The sequence below is a fragment of the Trachypithecus francoisi genome, unplaced genomic scaffold (genome assembly GCF_009764315.1).
Source record: "Trachypithecus francoisi isolate TF-2019V2 unplaced genomic scaffold, Tfra_2.0 Lachesis_group18, whole genome shotgun sequence".
NCBI lineage: Eukaryota > Metazoa > Chordata > Mammalia > Primates > Cercopithecidae > Trachypithecus > Trachypithecus francoisi.
Window position 1 is genome coordinate 6,120,348 of NW_022681463.1, and position 22,780 is coordinate 6,143,127.

Below are 22,780 nucleotides of genomic sequence, written 5' to 3' on the forward strand. Positions count from 1 at the left end.
TTCCTTGGATGCGTTGGAGTTTTCAAGTTTCCCTGCCATGGTTTGCTTAAGAGAGAGCCCACATTTCATTTTAAAAATCCATACAATTCCATGCAATGTCTGGCGCCAAATAGATTCCTTGGAATAAATGAATGAAGTGTGCCCTTTGTATTTCATGATTTTTCCAAACCTTTTTGAAATTTTGAAGCAAATTACAAATAGTAATAGGAAATACTACTGCTAGTTTTACCATTTTGCCTGAAGTTAACCTCTGATATTTTGTAGCCTAAAAAGAACTACATATCTTGAGGTATGCCATAGGGTAATTTTCTCACCTGAGAAAAGGAACATTGGTTTCTAAAGCCATTGCAGAGGGTTCCAAAGACATGCTCAGTCCCCACGGAAATGCAAATGCATTCCGATTAGCCGCGGTGCCACATCACTGGGTGTTTTAATGATCATCAGATTAAAAAGACATTTTTATGATCCCACATCTCCAGATAGAAAGCACAGAGCCTCTTTCCTGTGTCACTGTCCCCAGCCTCTAAATTAGAGATAATTTCAAGCCTGGGTAAGTGAATGGTGGCGACCCTCCACCAAGCTGCAACTACATCAGTGAAATTAATGTTCACAATGAGAGTTTTACTGTCTGGTATGACATGTAAGTGATTCAGACAAATCTCTAGTTGTGCTAATGTTTATGTGGTGCAAATAGGGTGTGATTAGAAGAAACTAGACCACCACCAAGAGTGTGCTCCTGTCTCCAAAATCAAGGTCCTATAGCTTCTCTTAAGGACTGAAATAATCACTCGGAAGGCAATTTAGTGATTAAAAATCTAAGAGGACTTTGTTACAAAGGGGACTTTATTACTAGTAATATATACAAAGGTAGTTAACTACCAAGAGACAGAGTCAATAAAATTCTCATAAAAAATTTTTAAAAGATATACTATTTTGACTTATAGGATCCGCTGCTGGGCACTGGTTATTTACCTAAGAAAGGATCTGTGAACTGGCAGAAGTATGATGAAGGTCACCTACTTTAGGTTGGTTGTTTGCACTCCTGTATGCCCTCTCCATCCTGCTGTTAAAACCAGTTGGCCCCCCTCCAGCCGGTTATCTCACCTGAGAGCTGAATGACCGTCACCAAATGCAACGTCACCAAATGGATGTGACCTCAGCAAGTAACTTCACAGCTGCGAGCTTTTGTTTGCTTTTGAGTGACATGGAAAAGCCTGTATGGCCAAAGTTTTTTTTTTTTTTTTTTTTTTTTTTGAGACGGAGTCTGGCTGTGTCGCCCAGGCTGGAGTGCAGTGGCTGGATCTCAGCTCACTGCAAGCTCCGCCTCCCGGGTTTACACCATTCTCCTGCCTCAGCCTCCGGAGTAGCTGGGACTACAGGCGCCCACCACCTCGCCCGGCTAGTTTTTTGTATTTTACGTAGAGACGGGGTTTTACCGTGTTAGCCAGGATGGTCTCGATCTCCTGACCTCGTGATCCGCCCGTCTCGGCCTCCCAAAGTGCTGGGATTACAGGCTTGAGCCACCGAGCCCGGCCGGCCAAAGTTTTTACTCATTGCTTTGCCTAAGTCTTCTCATTTCACATACTTCTTCTAAGTTTATCCAGCTTTTCACATAAAAAGCAAATAATACAGCCAAAATCCAAAATGTACATATTTTTCAGGGACACAGTGATGTACCAATTGTGCATATATCAGTTCTTCCTTGCTTTAAAATGGAGATTTCTTTCAAAGGGTTATGTTTGACTCTGAGTCCGAGTTTTCAGTATGAGGAAGCTCTTTTGTGGGCTTTTAGGACTTTGGGTAATGCACAAATTCTCAGGTGTCTCATGCAGTCAGTGTTCTGTATATCAGTGTAAGTCTCAGATCTAGTTCATGTCTGACCTTGTTTGGGCTCTGCATAGTTTAGAACTTAGTCATTTGCGTGGGGGAGAGAAATGAATCATATTGTTTACTGTCTTATTATAATTAACATGTGTTATTAAATTTGCAAATGGCCGCTAATTGCCCATGTACAGGGTCTAAGTATGAAAACTGAAGATTTCAAGGAGAAACCAGGGTGGAGTCGGTAACGGCCCGAGAAGCTCTGCACAGAGTACATGGTGGACGACTGTGTTGACTCATTGAATAAAGGACTGGGTGAAATGATATTGAATATAGCTCACTCACGATGGCGTGAAATTTTCTAGGCTAATCTGGGGATTAATCATAAAAATGACTCAAGTCAGGCATAAAGAGCCTAAACACCGGTAGCTAATTAGGAAATAGGTTTTTCTCTTCCAATACTCTTCAGGAGACAGAGAGCAGGGCACCTGCCCAGTCTCTCTTTAGGACAATATTCCATGCACCATGTTGTTTCTAAGCATTTCTTCACAAAAGGAAGAAAACCCCAGGATATTGTATTATGTGGCAATAATGAGATGCAGATAGTCAGGAAGGTCTTTATTAACTTGCTTAAGGAGAGCTGCTGAGTGGCTTAGAGGATAAAGGGCTGGATTTCTCTTTAGAGCCCCCAGTGGGAGTTTAATTTGCAATCCAGTGTAGAGACACAATACACAATAGCTGCTTGCTTTAACGGGTTGATAGTATGAAAAATATTTACTGGTTATGAAAGATAATCCACTTCTGAGAAGACTGCCTTATTTTCAGAATTTCAGGTACAATAGATCCTTTCCCCACTGATGGTGCATTATAGAGCATCCCGGGTGCAAAGACTTCTTTGCTGCATTTGGCTCATCTAAAAAATGATAAACTCTTTATGCTAGATATGTATCTCTAGTCTGACTGACACGCTAGCTGCTACAGATTTACAGCTAATATGTTAAGGTAATTTCTCAGGATAGTTCATGCAATTCAAAGGGTACCTTTTTGATCAGATTGATCTAAATATTTAATAGTCATAACCTTCTGCTTGGTTTTGCTCCTCGGTTTCAAAGAATAATGAAGTGGCATGACCTAGCGGGGACAGCACAGTCACGAGAGCAGTCCGCTTTATATTCTCCCAACAAATATTTATTGAGGGGCTGTGAATATAGCCCTGGCATTACTCAGCCATGTTTCTCACTTTGCCGTTACCGATGTCGGTTTCTGCATTCACATAATTGAGAAAGGAGTGGATTTTTGCCTTTTTAAAGAAAGTTGCTGTAGAGACAGACGATGAGGGCTTTTTGATTGTCTGTCTTTCCCCTGTTCCAATCGTGATGGCTATTGAGAATCACTGCTGATCATCTGTCTGTACAGTTCTTACCAGGGTTCCTGGTGCTAGGTGAGGGCCCACCACCTATTTAATTTCTGGCGGGTCTGGGGCAGGCATCCGACACCCCACTTAGGAGGTTGAAGTCCACATGCCCAGCAAGTCATATGTGTCCTACAAAAAATATGCTCGGCCACTCTGCAAGTGAGGGTGGATTTCTTTTCAGTAATCAGGAACTCAGTCCCAAGCAAAACTTGAAAGAGGCCAAGAAAAAGGGAAATGGAAAGTGAGGAGACATGAGTTCTGGATGTGAGGAATAATCCTAGTCTATCACGTGTGCTGTGGATCCCTGGTACTGCGGAAGACACTTTATGGCAGGTGGGTAGAAAGGATTTTCCAGGAAAAGGGAGAAAAAGAGGCGGCGGCGGCAAGGGGCACAGGAAGAACATGCTCTGTTTCAAAAGTGGCATCTGGCGGGACAATGACAATGGGCAAAACAGTTTTATCTGTCCAACTCCCACATGTTTTCCTGGCAATGAGTTTGTGTTTAACTTCAGAGGGGAATTCCTTTCTCAAACAGAGACTCTGTATCATTATTTTAATTTTATTGTTTTCAGAGACTATGAAGGACATAATAGAAAGAATCCAGGGTTTGGAGAAAGGAGAGGTGTTTGATTCCTGACTTTGAGACTGATTCGTTTTTGTGATTATGAGACAATCACTTAATCCCTCAAAGTCTCAGATTGCTCATTAATAAATAGGGATGGTAACACCTGCTTCACCCACCTCACCGAGATGTAAGGGTCCGGGGGAGAAAGGAGATGTCAATATGCTTGGTCAACAGGAGATAACCACTTACAAAAAGCTGTTTATATTATGACCAGAATGCCATTAACACGTCACAGTGTATATCTGAGTATTTCTCACTCTACATATGTACCTAGAAGCACTGTTTTTGTTCATTTTCTTCCTCTGGTTCTTTGCACTTTGTAGGAAAGATGCTAAGAGTTAATACTGAATTCCTGTGTGACGGAAGAGAACCAATGGAGATAATTCAGAGCCTTGTCATCAAGCTAACAAGGAGCTTCCAAGTACAAAGCTTATCCTGCTCTGACTCCATGCAAGGGCAGTCATTTTCTCCTCCTTCTTCCTCAAAATTCATGGTAATATTCTAAAGGAACGACACACCCTGAAGTTTCATGTCTCACCCTATATTCATCCATCAGCCTGCAGCGTCTATTACCCTGACTTCTGCACCTAGAGAGCTCTATCCACCTGTCATCCACTTCTAGCATTCCTCCTGCCCTTCTGCCAGCTCTGGTTGCAAGGCCCTCAGATTCTCTCAGGCATTTCCCTCTTTCTTCTTCTGGCTGCAGAAAGTGCTGTGAGTGCACATCTCAAAAAAAAAAAGTGAGAGGCTCCTCACTTTTCCCACGTCACTGACATTTTGGGAGGATCCGATGAAGCTTATGAAGCCCGTGCCCAAACAAGTGCACGTATACCATGGGGGCTCATGGGCCACTGGGAGCTCAACTATGAATCCACGAGTGGTTTATGGCCCTCAGGTTAGAAATTCTCTCCTCTTTGGAATTTCTTTCACTGAAAGTGGATGCACCTTCTGTCTCTGATGTGGTCTGTGAGAGGGCAGAGGCAATGCCAGATTTGTTTATCAGTGTTTTGGATTTCCAGTGGCAATCCCTGTGCTTACATTAAGCTTATTGGATGACAGTAAGGGAATTAACTCCACAAGTTAATGCAAGTCTGGTTTATAGGCCTCCTGCTTGCACAATTTCCCTGTATGAATTATTGGGCATTTATACAGAGAAAGTGTTACAAGTTAGGAGAAAAATGTCACAAACATTCACAACAAATCGTTAGACATTAAAAAAATATATATTTCTAATTAATATAGGGAAGAAAGAGCTTTGTGCTCTCAACATAGATAAATTGGGTTACTGATACATATATTAACATTGAAAGTTAATTTCAAAGTGTAGATGAACACAGTATTATTTCTATTAGACATTTAGGGAATTAAAAACAATGAAATATATAGCTGCAAGTCTCAGGCACAGGCACTCTTGGCTACTGCAGAGAGGCAAAGAAATTAGAAAAAAAAATCCTTTTCTTCCAGAGAGACATATTCTCTTCTTGTCAAGCTCAGGTTTATTAACATGGCAAGGGAAGAAACTTGACACAGCTCCTCCTTGCTTACTGTCCACTTAGTGATAAATGGAGACCCCCCTTCTCTGGGGATGTTAATCTGGTTTGCCCAAAGGACTTACTCATTTGGAAAATGAGGAAGATTTTACATTGATTTAAAATGGTTCTGGAATGCAGAGGAGCGCCTCACTTTGTATGAGACAAGAATTCAGACAGTCACAGATCATCAGGAGAAGAGCATATCAGTAAACCATCTTCCACACTTTTTCTAATTTCATGAGCACTCCCACCCCCAACTCCCCACACTCAAATAAATCACCATGGGGAGAAATCATCAAGGGGAGTGAAAAAGATTTCACTGCTTCAGACAGGATAAAACACTACAAGACCTGCACATAGGCAAGAAGCCTAGGGGATGCTAAGCTCTGCATCCCATTATGGGATGTCAAGATTTGCATAAGGCAGACTAATGCCTCATACTTCAGTCTCGTTTCAATGTGTCAGAGATTAAATGATGATAATGTTGCAACTTCTGTTGCAGACATCAGGAGCAGAGAATAGCAATTTGCAAACACCGTCCTGGAGCACATCCCAGGTTTCCGTGAGTAATTCAGGGGCATTTGAGTCATTCTAAAGCATCCTGCATCTTGTTGCTAAACAATGAATGGGTAACTGTACTTGATGTGGCATAGAAGCATCTGAAACCCATACGATATTGACTTAGGATGTAATTGTGTGTCTTTGAATTTTGATCTTTCACAGTTAGTTCTACCTGATATAATATTTAGAATCTTTTTTTTTTTTTTTTGTAGAAGGGGATGTCTGCAAGTGTTCCCTTAGAGAAATTTGCAGAGTTGCATTGCTTGGTGGAATGCTAGCCCAAGAATTATTTTGTTTATATCGTGAAAAATGATGCCCTGGCTTCAAGAATCGGGCTTTTGTCATGAATAGCAGTTTCATGCTCGTGAAGACTGAAATGGATTGATTAGTCTGAGCACGTATTAAAGTGCCTTAAGAATAAATGCTTTTTTTTCCTAAAGAACATCTATGATAAAATATTTATAAATGTTTCAATATATATTATTTAAATGGTTCACACTGGTTTTCTTTTTATCCTCTCTCTTTCTCTTTCTCTTTTTCTTTCTTTCTTTCTTTCTTTCTTTCTTTCTGGCCAATGTATTACTCTGTGGTCTAACCTGGAGTGTAGTGCAGCAACCACAGCCACTGTAGCCTCAACCTCCCAGGCTCAAGCGATCTGCCCAGCCTCAACTTCCTAGGCTCAAGCGATCTGCCCACGTCAGCCTCTCAAGTAGCTAGGACCATAGATGCATGCCACCATGCCTGGCTATTTTATTTTCATTATTATTATTTTTTTTTTTTGTAGAGACAAGGCCTGGTTAGCTACTTTGCCAGGGCTAGTCTTGAACACCTGGGCTCAAGTGATCCTCCCACCTCAGCCTTCCAAAGGGCTTGGATTATAGGCATGAACCACCATGCCCAGCTGATTTGACATTGGGATGCACTTCAAAATGATCCAGTGCCAGAGGAGGGAAATGGGCAGGAGTAGAGATGAAATAGGATGGGCCACAGAGAAAGTTCATTAATCTATTCTTTATACTTTGGTCTATGTTTGAAATTTTCCATAAGGAAAACTTGAAAAACAATTATTTTGTAAACAAATGGCCCTATGGAATAAAAATATATTGTAAAAAATTGTTTATAAAATACTCTGACTCCAAACTCAAAATGTTCTTATTCAGAATATTTATGTAATCAAATAAAATATTTGAAATTAATAGGGACTTCCATATAGCTTATGTGATCCTTATTAAGTAAAAATGCCACAAGAGTTAGTTCTATCAAATAGATTTATATGGCAGACTGCTCTTTTATAGTAAATTTTAACTCAAACAACTATTTAATAGTCACTTATTATATGCAAAGAAATACTGTACATTACAGTTTTTTTGTTGACATCATTTTTAAGTACCTGTTTATAACTTATCAGCTAAGGATACACTGTATCAGAAAGTAATACAACTGAATTAAAAAAAAAATATTTTGAGTCTGATTTTCATTAATTTGGCCAGGCTGTCTTCAACTTTCTTCTCCAGATTTCTGAGATGTACTGCATTTTTGTCGAGACCCAGTCTTCCTGATCTTTTTCACTGAGTAGAGAATAACATGCTCATGTGATTTCACTTTATTCTGGATAAACTCAACCAGACGCGCAAGTGCCATTCAGAGCAATGGAGCACCCTAGTGGCCTGAAGGAGCCAAGGACTCTCATTCACCATTTGAATCGGGTCTCATAGTTTTTGAAACCAAACGACTAGAAATAATTAGCATAATAATATTAGCCACATCATCACATGAGATGAAAAAAGTGTTGTGAATTAATGGGATCTTTATATCCAAAATGGCACAGACAATTAAACATTTAGTCAATATTAATTTTAAGGGCCAAGTAGCCTAGAGACTGTATCCCAGAGTTATACATCCCCATAATCAGTATAAAGTGCGCTTGGCATTCTTGAGTTTATGGGACAATTCTCTTCAACTAAAGTCTTATGACTATGACTCGTTGCTCCTCAGTGAACAAATATTAATTTTAAAACTTTTTTTTCTGTCTCTTTTCTCCTGCGGTCTGAGCAGCATTGCATAGGTGGCTAGGGGAAGAGACTCTAGAGACAGATTGACTGCACTCAAGTCATTCTCTGTCCCCCATGAGCACAGAAACTTTGAGCGAGTAGATTAATCTCCCTGTGCCCAGTTTTTCCACCTGTAAAATGGAGATAAGTGGAGCAGATGCCTTATAGTGTCGTGAGAATTAGATTTTTCAGACAGTGCCTGGCACACAGTAAGCACTACAACTCCTTGCTGCAAACATTTCTTCTCAGACTGCAGTCACATCCGTCATCTGCACAATCATATCTTTCCTATATGTGTGTCCAACACTCTTAGAATCTGCACGGTTTTCTATACTTCCAATTGCATATCCAAGAATCTATAGAAAATGAACTGGTTTGGGCAACACAGAATTTGCGAAATCCTACATATAAGGCTATGGAATAGTAACGGAGTAGAATCACATGAGAAACTCCCTTGCTTCCTGTACACAACTCACCGTACAGTATAGCCCATTATATTTTAACCAGAAATAACTAAAGTAGTGAATTACTGAGCGGTTTAATCTTGTTGTGGTCACTGTTCCAAACAGCCAAGGAGAACATTTTGAACCCTTCTGCAAAATTTGTGCAATAATTTTCCCCTATGAAAACTGAACAAAAAAATGAACTTTAGTTAATTTAAGAAGCCTGAAAGGTAAATTAGCCACACACTGTATTATTTGGTTAAAAAAAGCTATTTCACGGTGAAAATAAAAATGCCTTTAAGCATAAAGAAGGTACAGTCAAAGATTTAAAACTTGAAAGAAATTCCAAAAAGGTCATTGAATTCATTCAGAAGAAAATGGATTACTGACCTCAGGATCAAACTGTGTAAACTTTAAGAGTCATATAACCAGCACCAGTGCTGAGCACCAGCACCGAACGCTTTTCCTTCCACAGCTTATGTTTAACCTCTCCTGCCTTCTAAAAGAATGACCTGAACTATCCCATGAGAACATGACATCCGAACTTGTAAACTTATTTCCCTCATCACAGCCCATAAAGAATTAGACACTAGGCCGGGCATGGTGGTTCATGCCTGTAATCCCAGCACTTTGGGAGGCTGAGGCGGGCAGATCACCTGAGGTCAGGAGTTTGAGACCATCCTGGCTAACATGGTGAAACCCCGTCTCTACTAAAAATACAAAAATTAGCCAGGTGTGGTGGCGGGCGCTTGTAATTCCAGCTACTCGGGAGGCTGAGGCAGGCAGATCACCTGAAATCAGGAGTTTGAGACCAGCCTGGCTAACATGGCGAAACCCCGTCTCTACTAAAAATACAAAAATTAGCTAGGTGTGGTGGCGGGCGCTTGTAATTCCAGCTACTCGGGAGGCTGAGGCGGGCAGATCACCTGAAGTCAGGAGTTTGAGACCAGCCTGGCTAACATGGTGAAACCCCGTCTCTACTAAAAATACAAAAATTAGCCAGGCGTGGTGGCGGGCGCTTGTAATCCCAGCTACTCGGGAGGCTGAGGCAGAACAACTGCTTGAACTTGGGAGGTGGAGGTTGCAGTGAGCCAAGACTGTGCCATTGCCCTCCAACACGAGCAAAACTCAGTGTCAAAAAAAAAAAAAAAAAAAAAAAAAGAATTATTATACAGTTCTCAACTGTGTAGTTAAGACTCCCATAATCTGGTGTGTGGGGATGACCTGGTCTGGTATTGCTAAGTTTTCTATTACTACAGCAACTGTGCAAGTGGCCAAAGTTGCCAATTCATATATTTTTGAGAAAGTCATAAGTGGCTCAATCCAATCTTTTCACATGAAAAAGTATTGCAGAAAAGCCTACAATAAGAAAACAGATGTCTTATAATTATAGTTGAACTATGTTGTACTTGAGATTTTGATGTGTGTTCCCAAATACTGGTTAATACCACCACAGGGAAATATAATTAGCAAATTTACACACTATGCCTGGAGGGCTCACTATAATTCTCGCTATCCTCTGAGGGGTAGACTTTGGGATTTCCAAATGATGAGGTCTGTCTAGAAATTCATTAACTTCACTTCCTTGAATAGAGTCAAGAAGAATTCACCCTGTTCCATTCTCTAGTAAAATGAGGTTCATGAGGTTTTAATAAACTTTTAGTTCTAAAAGCAAATATTAATTTGTTCATTTAATGATTTTCTCTTATCCATTTTGTTCCTTGGAATGAAACACGATTTGTGAAATTCAAACGTTCTACTATTTACAAATACAATTTCATTTATTAATGGCCTACAATTAAGAAGAATTTGTTAGCTAAACAAACAATTAGCTTCTTTGTCTGAAGAATAAATAGGGAGAAGGTTATTCATTCATCGTTAAAGGTTCTTAGCCTTGACCTACTTTTCACTTGTTCAGATTGCTTTCTAGATGTTCTAGTTTTCGTACCTAAAGTAATATTGCTAATCAAATGATGAATGCTTACATATTTATGTATTTTCTTTTGGTGAAGGAGCAGGTTAATGCATGCATAAAATGTTACTACACTGTAGATCAAAGTCTACTTCCAATCCTACCACTTAACCCTAAGGAAGATATTTAACCTCTCCACCGTGAAGTTTTCCATGTATAAAACAAGAATGTCCACAGTTGCCATCTACCCTGTGTTACCAGTAGAGGGTCTTGACTGCAAGTTGTCCAGGTTCTTGGCGTTTTTAACAAAGAATTGGAAAAACACCCAGCAAAGCAAAGAAAGAATGAAGCAACGAAAAAATGAAAGCAGGGATTTACCAAAAACAAAAGTACACTCCACAGTGTGGGATTGGGCTGGGCAGCAGCTCAAGGGTCCAGACACAGAGTCTTCTCAGCTCCAAATACCCCCTAGAGGTTTCCCATTGGCCACTTCATGCTCACCTCATGTAAATAAAGTGGTGGCCTCCAATCAGAGGCTGAAGTGAAGTTAAAAGATCACACTCCTCTGCAAACATCTGATTGGTTGCAAAAAGCAATGGAACAGAAGCTAAGGTGAAGTTATAGAGTTGCATTTCTACACAAAGGAAGACTCTGCCTGCAGTAAGTCTGACTGGTTGCAGACAGCCAATTTCCCATCTGTGGTGCAGAAAAGGTGGGGGTTTGCAGAGGGAGTAGCCTAGTGTCCTTTTTTTACTTAGGCATGGAAAGTTACGGTTTTCCTTTCAATTGAGTTCTAGGGAGTCGACATGAAAGCGCCTTAGGTTCCCTGCCTCCAGACCCTATCCTCCTGCCTCACCTGGAGAGGAGTGGGGGATCAAATGCCATCATGATGGAAGAGACTGGTTATAATTTTTCTTAAAGAGAAGATCCTTTTCATTAATGAACTTCTTCCCCAAAATACACACCATTGGGAAAACATTTTGACTTTGTATACAAACCTTAACATGTCTTTTGGAAGATGAAGACATTCTTTGTGATTATTAAAGGAATCTGTGCAAAAACAGTACCTTTGGCACCCAGGCCGTGTCATTTGAAGGAAGAGCCATGTGGTTAGCCAGTTACAAAAGACTGGCAAAAAAAGTCATCATGAAAATCTTATTTTGCCAGCTACATTCTTCTTTTACAGGGACACAAAATAAATGTTTTCTAAGGCAGGCAACAGCCTGTCATGGAGCTTACTTGAGTGGACTGATTCCCACCTGCAAACCTCACTGTGGGCTGAGTCACCGGATGAGAAAACACAGATAAGGAGGCTGCGTTAGAGTGTTCCTTGGATGGCACACGACCAGGAGAAAAGCAGTTCATCCCAAACAGCCCACAGCCGAGTGGCATTAAGCGCAGGGTAGTAACTGGATAGGTCATCATCCCAGATACAGCCAGGCAAAGCTAGATGGATGGCAAACCGCACAGTGGGGGGTTAGCTGTGAACTGTACATCAAACGGAAATCGGCAATAGAAACTTACAGAGAATACCACTTTCATGTTATAAGGAAGAATTAAAAAAAAAAGAAAAGAAATCAGTAGCTAACATTTACCCTTCTCTGTCGAAGATTTATCAAGTTATAATTTATTAAATCCAGTTGCGGTCTGTGTCTTTCTGTATCACGAGCCTTTTCTGTCATCTTCTGCAACACGGAAATATTAATTCCTACTTATCTGGTCACAGTGGGTGTATATGATTTTTTTTTTTTTCAAGCTGATACCTGCTCTGAACGACCACGGCCATCACCTGAAACTTTACTCTTTCACATCTGTGCAGACATGGATGTACACAGGTGCACGCAAGCACAGCGTCCATGCAAAAGGAGTGGGGGGATGTCTACTCCGCTTACCTTCGGCTTCCCTGATTTTTCTTCCCGCCGCGGATTTTCGAAGCACACTCCTCCCGGAGTTGAAGAGGCTGGCGAGCTCGTCCAGGGGGCTGCTGAGAGGCCTGGAGCTGGGAGGGCTGTAGGGCGCGGGGGGAGAGGCACTGGAGCCGGCCTTCCTGGCGTCGACCCTGGCTGCCTTCACTGGGGAATACGGGGTCTTGGGGAAGGAGCTGCAGGGCCCGGCCCCAGGGGCAGAGTTTGGCTTTGGGTGGACCTTGGGCGCCTCTGTGCTCGGCCCCGCTTTCCCCAAGCTCCCTGGGGCGGGCTCCGGAGGGAAGGCCAAGTGCGCGCAGGGTCTGAAGGTCGCGGGGGGCGGCCCGGGCGGGGGCGGGGGCGGCGTGGACGGCGGAGAGGCTCGGCCGGACCCGTTGAACAGCGCCAGGCCGGGGGACAAGGGCCTGTCGCCATCGCCCTTCTGGCTCTTGGAGTACTGCGGGGACAGCGGGCTCGACCCCTCCGACTGCACCGGGTACTTGAGGTTGGTCTCCAGGACCGGCAGCTTCTTCACCTCCAGGGGTGTCAGGGGCGACTCATCCGAGGCGGGGGAGCAGGTGACAGGGGTCGGGGGGAACACCAGCAGGGGCGGCCGGTGCGGCAGCAGGTTGGGGAAGGGCGGCGGGATGTCGCACGCGTCCCCGGGGGGCCCCGCCGCCTCGTCCTCCGGCGCGCCGTGGAGCAGGGGCGGCGATGCCGCAGGAAGGAGCCCGAGCGTGGGCCGCCGTCGTCGGGCAGGCAACACTTCATCTCCTCGTACACGGACTCCCCGGGGTCCGGGCTGTCGGGCCTGGCCGCGTGCCCCAGCATCTCGATGTACACCGGCTCGCCGTCGTCTTCGTCCCCCGGGGGCGTGGCCGGGGGCAGCGCACACTGTGGGGTCCCGGGGGTCGGAACGCGCGCTGCTGTCCCCGGGGCGCCCGGGGGCCTCGCGTCCCCGGGCCGGGACCCCGATATCTCTTCGTAGGAGCCGCTGAGCTTGGTGTTGGGGCTGCGCTTGGGCTTTCGAGGAGGGATCTTCTTCATGGTGCTGTAGTCGTCGCTGTGCGGTCTGGGCCGGGCCAGAGCTGCGGCAGGAAAGGATGCGGTCAGTGGGTGCCAGGCCCAGGGGTGCCCACCTCGCCCGGGGCTCACCTCGGAGCCACGGCCGCGTGCCCCGAGAATCCCAAGGGACCGGGCCTGCATGTTCCTCCACCCGCTAGGCTCCCCGGCTGAACCTGAACTCCCGAGACCACCACCGAGAAAAGAGATTTGATCTTGGAGATGGAAGAAGACTCCCACCCCCGGAGGAGGATGTCCAGTGGAACGTCAGGGGGCTCCAGGACGTCAGCCACCCACGGAGGCCGCGGAGGTGAGGTCCCTGGAGACACAGTGGGGAAGGGACACTCAGGGATCAGGTGGTGGAACACCCTTAGGTGTGGATTCTTAGGACCTAACACAGGTGTGACATAACGTACGGGTTGAACTGGTCCTTATGATGTGAAACTCAGGAGACTTGACCAATTAGCTATTAATAGTTAGTGGCATATGGAAGCTTCCTGTCAGAAATGAGTGTGATTATTTAAATGATGTAAAATGGGCTGGGTGCAGTGGCTCACGCCTGTAATCTCAGCACTTTGGAGAGGGCGGATCACCTGAGGTCAGGAGATCAAGGCCATCCTGCCCAACATAGTGAAACCCTGTCTCCACTGAAAATACAATTAGTCACGTGTGGTGGCGGGCGTCTGTAGTCCCAGCACTTTGGGAGGCCAAGGTGGGCGGATCACCTGAGGTCAGGAGTTTGAGACCAGCCTGGCCAACACGGTGAAACCCCATCTCCACTAAAATACAAAAAATTAGCTGGGCCTGGTGGTGCACACCTGTAGTCCCAGCTACTCGGGAGGCTGAGGTAGGAGAATTGCTTGAACCTGGGAGGTGGAGGATGCAGTGAGCCGAGATTGCACCACTGCACTCCAGCCTGGGTGACAGAGTGAGACTTGGTCTCAAATAAATAAATAAATAAATAAATAAATAAATAAATAAGATGTAAAATGGACAAAACAAAACAACAATAAAACACTCGTGTAGATGGAGAGACTTTAAAAAAGGATTTTGTTCAAATGTCAGGGAGGACAGGTTTTACAATCAGTACATTTCAATACTTAACAGAAACACACCCTTAACAAGGAAACCAAGAGAATAACATTTCCCTAAGAACTTTTCAAGGGGAAACCTCTGAAGGTAAAAAAGAAGCCATACTCAGAAAAACAAATAAGCATAATGTTATTACAAGAGTGAATTTCAAAAGAGATGGAACAAAACTACTTAAATATGAGTTTAAAACAATGATTGAAAATTAAGTCAAAAAAGAAATTCCACAAGACTTCTTTTCTAATGCTTTTTCTGTAAATTATAATAATGTTTTATTAAATAAATATAATTTCTCTGATAACAGAGATGTTAATTTTGGAAACATTATTTCGGGTCTTAGAAATACCCAAACTCCCAAACCTTCAATTATTTTACTAATTTGGTACTTTCTGAATCTGCAGGAATTCTTGATAGAGACACATCTGCCTTTGCTGAGTTCCTGAGTTATTTAACTGAGGCAGTTGTATTCTTCCCTCACTGTGACTGCACATTTTGACAGCAGTCTCTGTACCCAGTTTTTGGAAGACAATACAGTCTCATGGTTAAAATTAAAGTTTTGGAATCAGATGGACGTGGGTTCCAATCTCAGCATGACCTTTTATTCATTCACTGAGTCATATGCATTCAACCAGTATTTACCGAGATACATTCATGAGTAAAGATAAGTTCCCTACCCTCCTCTACCCTAGTGGGAAGAGTCATACAACAACAAAAATGGAAATACCAAATGAGTGAGTTCTACAGTATGTTAGAATGTGATACAGGCCACGAAGATGAGAACCAACAGGCCAGAGTGAGGGTCACAGAACTGTATGTGTTTGTGCTGGGGTTGGTGGGGCAGGGTTGTCATTTTAGAAGAGCTCCTGGGCAAAGTGTTCTGAGTCTCAGGGTTGTCATGCATAAAATGGTGATATGAGTATGTATCTCAAAGGAATAAAATAGATATTGTAGGGAAAGTGCTTCGCTCAGTTCTTGACACACTGTCACCAGAAAACAACGGGAATCATTCAAATGGGAATGGAAAAGAACGAAGGTAATTTTTGAACTCAATGGACATCTTTGTAAGTCAGTATTATACAGGGCTCCCCAAAGCAGCCAACTTTTAAGAATAGAAAGTACCCAAATGTGCAGTTCTTTAATTAATAAGCATTATTCCAGTGATTTCAATGGGCTAAAACATAGCAGCCCCTGAGCTTCTAGCAAGTGAATAAAGCAGCCCCATTTTTAACCTTAAGATTATAGAGTTGTCTGAAGAGATGAATAATTTAAAGAATTTGGGAGAGACTGTATTTTCCAAAGCTGGCTTCAATAATATTTTCAGTCCCACATACTCTTCCAGAACCTGGAACCTGGGAGGGTCTCTGTGTCTGCCCCAATGAATACAATGATTAGAAGATGATGTTGCCTGCTTTCTGGGGCTGGGCCAATGGCAATGCAGCCTCGACCTGGGCCCCTCCTTCCCTTGGGACACATGTCTAGGTACCCTGACTTCCATGTACATGTCTGTACACCCTGAAGCAGCCACGCCGTGGGAACTGTGGAGAGGCTACAGAGAGGTGAGGGAGAGCCAGAGGACTCCTATCTGCTCCAGCCCTCGGCTATCTGGTTTCCCATCCCAGACACCAGAGATGTAATTAACCATGACTTCCAGTGATCACAGCTGCAGCCACTATCTGACTGCAGTGATGAAAGAGGCTCCTTGAGAACTGCTCAGCAGAGCCCAGCCAAATACTAGAACCATGAGAGATATAATAACCTTATTTTGGTGTCTTAAGCTACTAAGTTTGAGAGGTTTGTTATATAACAATAGACAACTCATAAAGACATTGCTACCTGGAATTGGACTCTGCTGTACAAACAAAAACAAAAACAAAAAAAACCCCTTAAACTCTTAGAAGTTGCTTTGGGCCATGGGAGGAGCTTTAAAGGGACCATGAGGGGAAGCGTGGTGGCCTCAAGAAAGCTCTTGATGAGGCCTAAAGAACAGTGAGGAAGATGTTGGAAGCTGGAGGGAACAGAACATTTTAGCCACAGTGTTAAGTTTAGCAATACTATTTCACCTGCAGTCATGTGGAAAATAGAAAACAGAAGATGAACAGGGTGATGTAGCTAAGGAGATTTCCAGGCAGTATTAAAGTTGCCTCCTGGATTCCTCTAGCTGCCTAGAGTAAATCATGAGAATAGAGAGAGAAAGTAAAGAAAGAACTATTCACTATAGAGGAACAAGAACCTTCTGAGTTTAAAAATAAAATGGTTCTCACTGCCAGGCTCTTCAGATGGCAAATAATTTGAATGCTAAGAAATGATTTCCAGCCAGGCGTGGTGACTCACGCCTGTAGTCCCAGCACTTTGGGAGGCCGAGGCGGGCAGATCACAAGGTCAGGAGTTGAAGACCAGTCTGCCCAATATGGTGAAAACTGTTCTCTACTAAAAGTACACAAATTAGCCGGGTATGGTGGCACATGCCTGTAGTCTCAGCTACTTGGGAGGTTGAGGCAGGAGAATCACTTGAAACTGGGAGGTGGAGGTTGCAGAGAACCAAGATTGCACCACTGCATTCCAGCCTGGGCAACAGAGTGAGACTCCATCTCAAAAACAATAAAAGAAGGAAGGAAGGAAGGAAGGAATGAAGGAAGGAAGGAAGGAAGGGAGGGAGGGAGGGAGGGAGGGAAGAAATGACTTCCAAGCAGAAACAAAAATCAGGGAATTTTCAGAAAAACATGATCTAAAGATGAAGTCAAGCACACATTGATGAGATCCTTCAAGAAGTACACAGAAAAATCCAAGGACGGCCTTCAATAGGGCTTTTCAAGGAAGCAAAACCACAGGTCCAAGAATATCAAGGGCATTGACGAACAGAAATACTCAGTGAGCTTCCCCAGTTACTGGGGTTCAGTAACATCAGCAACATCCATCAGAAAGATTTGTGGATGTGGCTTTTCACTAATAAGGTGGATTATGCATTGAGTCACAAGAAAGTCACAAAGCTTTTAAATGAATTTATCAGTTTACACTGAAAGGAGCAGCGTGCACACAAAAATGAAGAAACTTTGGTCTCTCAAAATATTGGCCAGGTGCAATGTGAGCCTGCAGTCCCAACTACTCCAGAAGCTGAGCAAGAGGATCACTTCAGGCTAGGAGTTCAAGGCTGCCGTGCGCTATGCTCATACCTGTGAATAGCCACTGCATTCCAGCTTGGACAACATAGCAAGACCTCACCTCTCAACAACAGCAACAACACAACCCTGATAAGGAAGAAGCAGGCTGAGAAAACTACCAGCCTCCCAAACATAAATCACCTCTTGTGGATTGGGAATTATTAGTCAAAAAGGGGGATGCCAAGATTCCAGAACACAGAGCTAAGAGCTATGGAAAATTATTTCCAGTCTGCGAACTGGACTAAATCCTCATGAAGGCACAGGCAACATGTATCCAGCTCTTGTTCACAACTGCCACCCACCGATGCCCGCTGTGTGTCACCTGATCTCCCTCCCGTGTCTGAACAGAAGCCTGCATCACAGTTATTCTCTGCCTGTCCCTCCAGTGTATTTTGGTTGTGTGGGGGATCTGGCAACTTGTCTTTCTGGTCATTAAGTCTTCAGATGGAAGAGGACACACTTGAGGCGCTCTCTCTCTCTCAGGAATCGTACCAGAGGCACTGGCACACCGGGATCTGATTTAGAATGATGCGATCTGGCCCTTGAACCTGAGCCAGCTGTGATGCTGCAGGAGGCTTTGGGGAGTCTGGGGGAGGGGTGAGTATAGTTTGTATGAGAGAGGGATACAAATTGTTTTGTCCAGAGGGTGGACTGACACAGACGGTACTTTCCAACACCTTGGCCGCCACAGTATATCCTTTCCAGAGGTAGAATCTGTTTCTCCTTTCCTAAACCTGGATGGGTGTTTGGGACTGAGGTGATGAAAGGAACGTGGCAGAAGGGAGTTTGCTCACCTCCCACGCTGGCTCCCTCAAAGCGAGGCTGCATCTACCGCTTTCTCTCTTCCAAAGCACATGCCCCCGAAGCACTGACTCTCCGTGAAAGAAGTTGGATACCCTGAAGCTGTCATGCTGCCCAAGCAATGCAGCGAGATCACATAGACAGGAGAGACACCCAAGGAGTCGCTCTCCTCAGATGGCTGAGGCACCAGACATGCCCATGACCAGCTTTCAGATGATTCCGGCCACCTTGCTGCATGAAGGACCACATATGACGACCGCCTCAGTGATCTCTGTTGATACCCAGAGCCTGAGAGGGGTAGTGAAACCATCACTACTGTATATAAATCTGTAAATTCTGGGTGGCTTGTTATGTGACAACACGTAGCTGCTGCAGTATTCCCTGAAAGTTTGCTTCAGATGTGCTGAAGAGCCTTTTTGCATTAAACAATTATAAATAAAAGTAGCACGTTTGTTGAGAGGCTGTTGAGAACCTGACTCAAGGGTCCAAAGCTTGCCTATGTGACATAGGACAAGTTACACCACTGCTCAGTGACTTAATGCCCTTCTCTACATAGGGTCATGATGACAGTCCTACTAGATAGGGCCATTCTACAGATCAAAGACACTTAGCTTAATGCCTGCACATTGTAAACATCACTAAGTATCCATCATGACCAACATTATCACCGCTACACAACCAGAAACTTACCATGAGAGACAGAACTGTTCCTTAAAGTGTGGTCTGGGGTTCAGTAACATCAGATCACTAGAGTGCATTATCCTGTTCTACTCCATAACAGTTAAAATGGAACCTCTGGGGGTCAGAACTGGAAATATTCATTCTTTATAAACTAAAGTTAGAAAACCACAGTTAACAAATTAAAGTCTAATTTAATTTGTTTGGGTGCATGTGCACGTGTACACATGCTAAAAGTTCATTTGCAAATACTGGTTAGCGGGTTATTAAAAATGAATTTACATCAACAGTTTTCTTAATTTTTTGTCCTAATATTGATGCATAAAACATTTGCAACTACTTGATAAAGTCAATGAAATGGAGTAGGGAAGACAGTTCACGATCACAGAATACTTTGAGGGCAGGTTCTGGGATCCTAACAGTAGCTTATGAGTTAGACTACATTCTGAAGCCATCTCATTACATCATAAAGTTGCCTCTTGTCTGAACTGCTGGAGAATGATACGGACATGTGTGTCATGTTAGGAGATCTACATTTTCTCCTACAAAATATTTTCCTTCTGGTATTTTTGCAAAGGCATGTCAGTGACTTTTAAGTCATCTTCTGTGCCTAAGTTATTTGGTCCCATTCTCACAAGAACAAAATACCTGCATAGGTAATCTGTGAGAAAAAGGAGGAATGAGATGCTTGTTCATCCAAAATAAATAGTGTCTGCATATGTGACTCTCCTCCATTTTCCAGCACTGCTAGTGTGATTGTGCTGAGTTTCAGAGCAGAAGCTAACATAGCACAGAGCACAGGACCTAGGACCTAAAAGATGCTTAATTAAGTGCCTGCTAGCTGACTGCTCAGGCTGCATACGTGAGTGGATGTAGGATGGATTTACAACCAGTGGCAAATTGGACAGAAAGGGCTTCTACCGAGCAGTCATCTATCGCAATCTTGTGATAACTTTTCTTTCTTGGTGGGAGGAGCAGTTCAGGCAATAGCATTGCCTTCCCTGCCCCTACCTTTACCCTCCCAGCTACACTTGATGCTGTCGACATGCCCTTCCTGAGCCTTTCGCAGTTTCCACGGAGGGCAAGGCACTCTGTGGCCCGGTGGGCACCTATCACACCCTCACTGCTGTGGCTGTGCTTCCCCTGTCATCTGTTTGACCACTTATCTCCCCACCTGGTCTGTCAAGTCCTCAGGGAGAAGCCAGGCTCATGGAAGACACTGAATTACTATTTGTTGAATGTGCAACTGCAACATAGGTGGTGAACTGTGCAATTGTGTTCTGTTATCCCCAGCAACACATTTCTCAGAAGAGCGTTCGCAGAAGACCTAATTTCTGTCCATTTTCAGATAATAGAAAAAAAATATTTTTAAGGGCTTCTGTTAAAACTATGCAGACAAATCCAGCCTTGACACATTTCAAGGGTAATTCTCGAACCTTGCCAAGTTGTGCTCCCTCTGATATACTGATAGGAAGCAAATTCTCTTTCAACGAAGAGAGTGTAGAGAAATAGATTTCTGTAACATGTATTCACTTGATAAGTATTTGTTGAGTGCTTACTATGTGACACATGTTGTTCTAGAATGAAGACAGAAAGAAGAAAGAAAAGAAATAAAGTTATTTCCAAATTAAGCCACAGAGCTGAATCATGATTGTGTCTACACAGGTAAACTGCGTTTTGTGGAGAATGGAGTTGTACGGCAATTTTTGAAAAAAAAAAAAAAACAATTATAGGTTCATTGAGGTACAATTTCCAAGGACGAGACAGCTGGGAGTCTGAAGGGAGGGTGAGTGTGGAAGCGTCCACATAGAACGGTGAATAGTGAGGACTAGAGCTGCTGAGCAAAGCTTGCTTCTGCAATTTCACCTTGAGCAACGGTCACTCCAAGCCAGGAACAGCACCACTGACATCATGACTTAACTGCAAGTCCCACATTTTAGAATTTAGTATCCATTTCACAAATGAGGAAACTGACTGTCAGAGGCTTCATTAACAACAAAGCTAAATGCATGTAACTTTGTTCAGCACTTGCTATGTCCTGGGCAACGAGGCTTTACAGTCCTTCGCTTCTTAACTCCCCAGAAATAGCCACTGCCGTGTTTCTGCGGTTGCTGCTCCTTGATATACATGGGCTTGGAAAGACTGAGTCACTTCTTCAAAGTCACACACATGAAATGCAGGCTTATATTTAACTTCGGTCAGGAGACAATTCAGGAGAATGTTAACTGTCTTTGGGAGAAAGGCTGCACCCGGTGTGTGAGGAATGGACTCTGCAGAACAGCACTCCAGCTGGGAGGCCCCAGCCAAGAGGAAGTGAAAACGAGGCCCTATCTTTCCTTTCCTAGCCACTATTTGCAAAGAGCAACTGTAGGCTTTTATTCAATGGCCAAAACCGCAATTCCTTTTGCACCGACCTACTAAAAACATGGTACTTTTAAATAGTTGTCTCTAGCTTGCTAATAGTTTGCAAAGAAGTGTTATCATTTATTGGCCTGCAAAATTGTTTCATGCTTTTGAGGCACAAAGGAAATGAGAAAAAAAAAATTGCTCTCTATACTGTTTTCCTTCACCACAATCATTTTTATTGGGTGAGGACCTACCAGGAAAGACATGTGCTAATAAGAACAAGGATAAACACAAAGACAACTTTAAAGTGACCTTGGGGCTGGTCACCCTACAATCGTTGGCTCTTGGTCTCCAATCAGATCTCCTTTCACTCTATAACCATCTGAACTGATTCACAGCTTTATTTGTAAAGGAAAAGAACTTGAACTTGATTTTGTCACATGCCGAAAAGGATGGCTCAGGTACAAAACCAACTTCAGCTGCAGTCCTCAATCCTGTGAAACCAAGGTTCACCAAGCATTTTAGAATAGTGATCAAATTTTCTTCCTATCTTTTGACAGAAAGGAGAATAATTTTGTGATGTTACTAGGTGCAAAAAATTCAGGATCACCACTTGGTAGACACGAAGCATTTAGAATCAGGGTTGTCTAACAGAAGCTTCTGTGATGATGGAAAAGTTCTACACCTGTGGCTACTGAGTACCTGGAAAGTGACTGATGATGGAGGAATGACATTTAAAATTGTATATAATTTTATTTACTTTAAACTTAATTGGCCACATGTGCCTAGTGGCTACTGCATTGAACAACAAAGACTTAGATGATACTCGGATTGTGTTGGACTGAAGGAGATGTCTAAGATGCTAGGATCAATTTCATCACTGTCTTAACCACCTTCAGCTCCTGACATAAGGGCACAGAAGGGACCAGAACCCCGTCTGACAGCTGGCTTACCACGTGTGGGTGGAGCTACCTTTGCGATCATGGATTAGAAACCCAGACCACTGACAGACTGGGTGGCTAAGCTCCTGCGCTGGCCTTCTCTGACTCCCTAATACTGTAAAAACTAATAGCAAGCATGCTTGAGCAGATTAAGCTGTTTAATTGTCTTATTCTTAAAAATAGACGGTATTGAGAGGGTGTGCCAGAATGCAGAAATACATCTCTAGTTGCAGGGGATCAAAGACTTTCTTTTTGTGGTGGCGGTTGTAAAGTAACCAGCATGAAAAATTATGTATTGTAAGAAAGAACAGATAATGTAGATGGTAAAAAGGAAACAATGTAGACGGTAAAAAGGAAACCATGTATACACTTGCCCTTTGACAAGCTTCTCAAAGGTCTGCTCACCAGGGTGGGACATAGTGGACAAAACGCATCTCTAAGT

General features: G+C 43.4%; 1 protein-coding gene across 1 annotated transcript in view; it reads right to left on the reverse strand.

Annotated features, from left to right (window-relative positions):
• The window catches only part of MYO16 (myosin XVI), a 569,170-nt gene that overhangs the window by 77,716 nt on the left and 468,674 nt on the right, over positions 1-22,780 (reverse strand). The window contains 2 exon segments of the mRNA XM_033177288.1: positions 12,252-12,983; positions 12,986-13,351. Of these exon segments, the coding sequence (XP_033033179.1) occupies positions 12,252-12,983; positions 12,986-13,351 (1,098 nt within the window).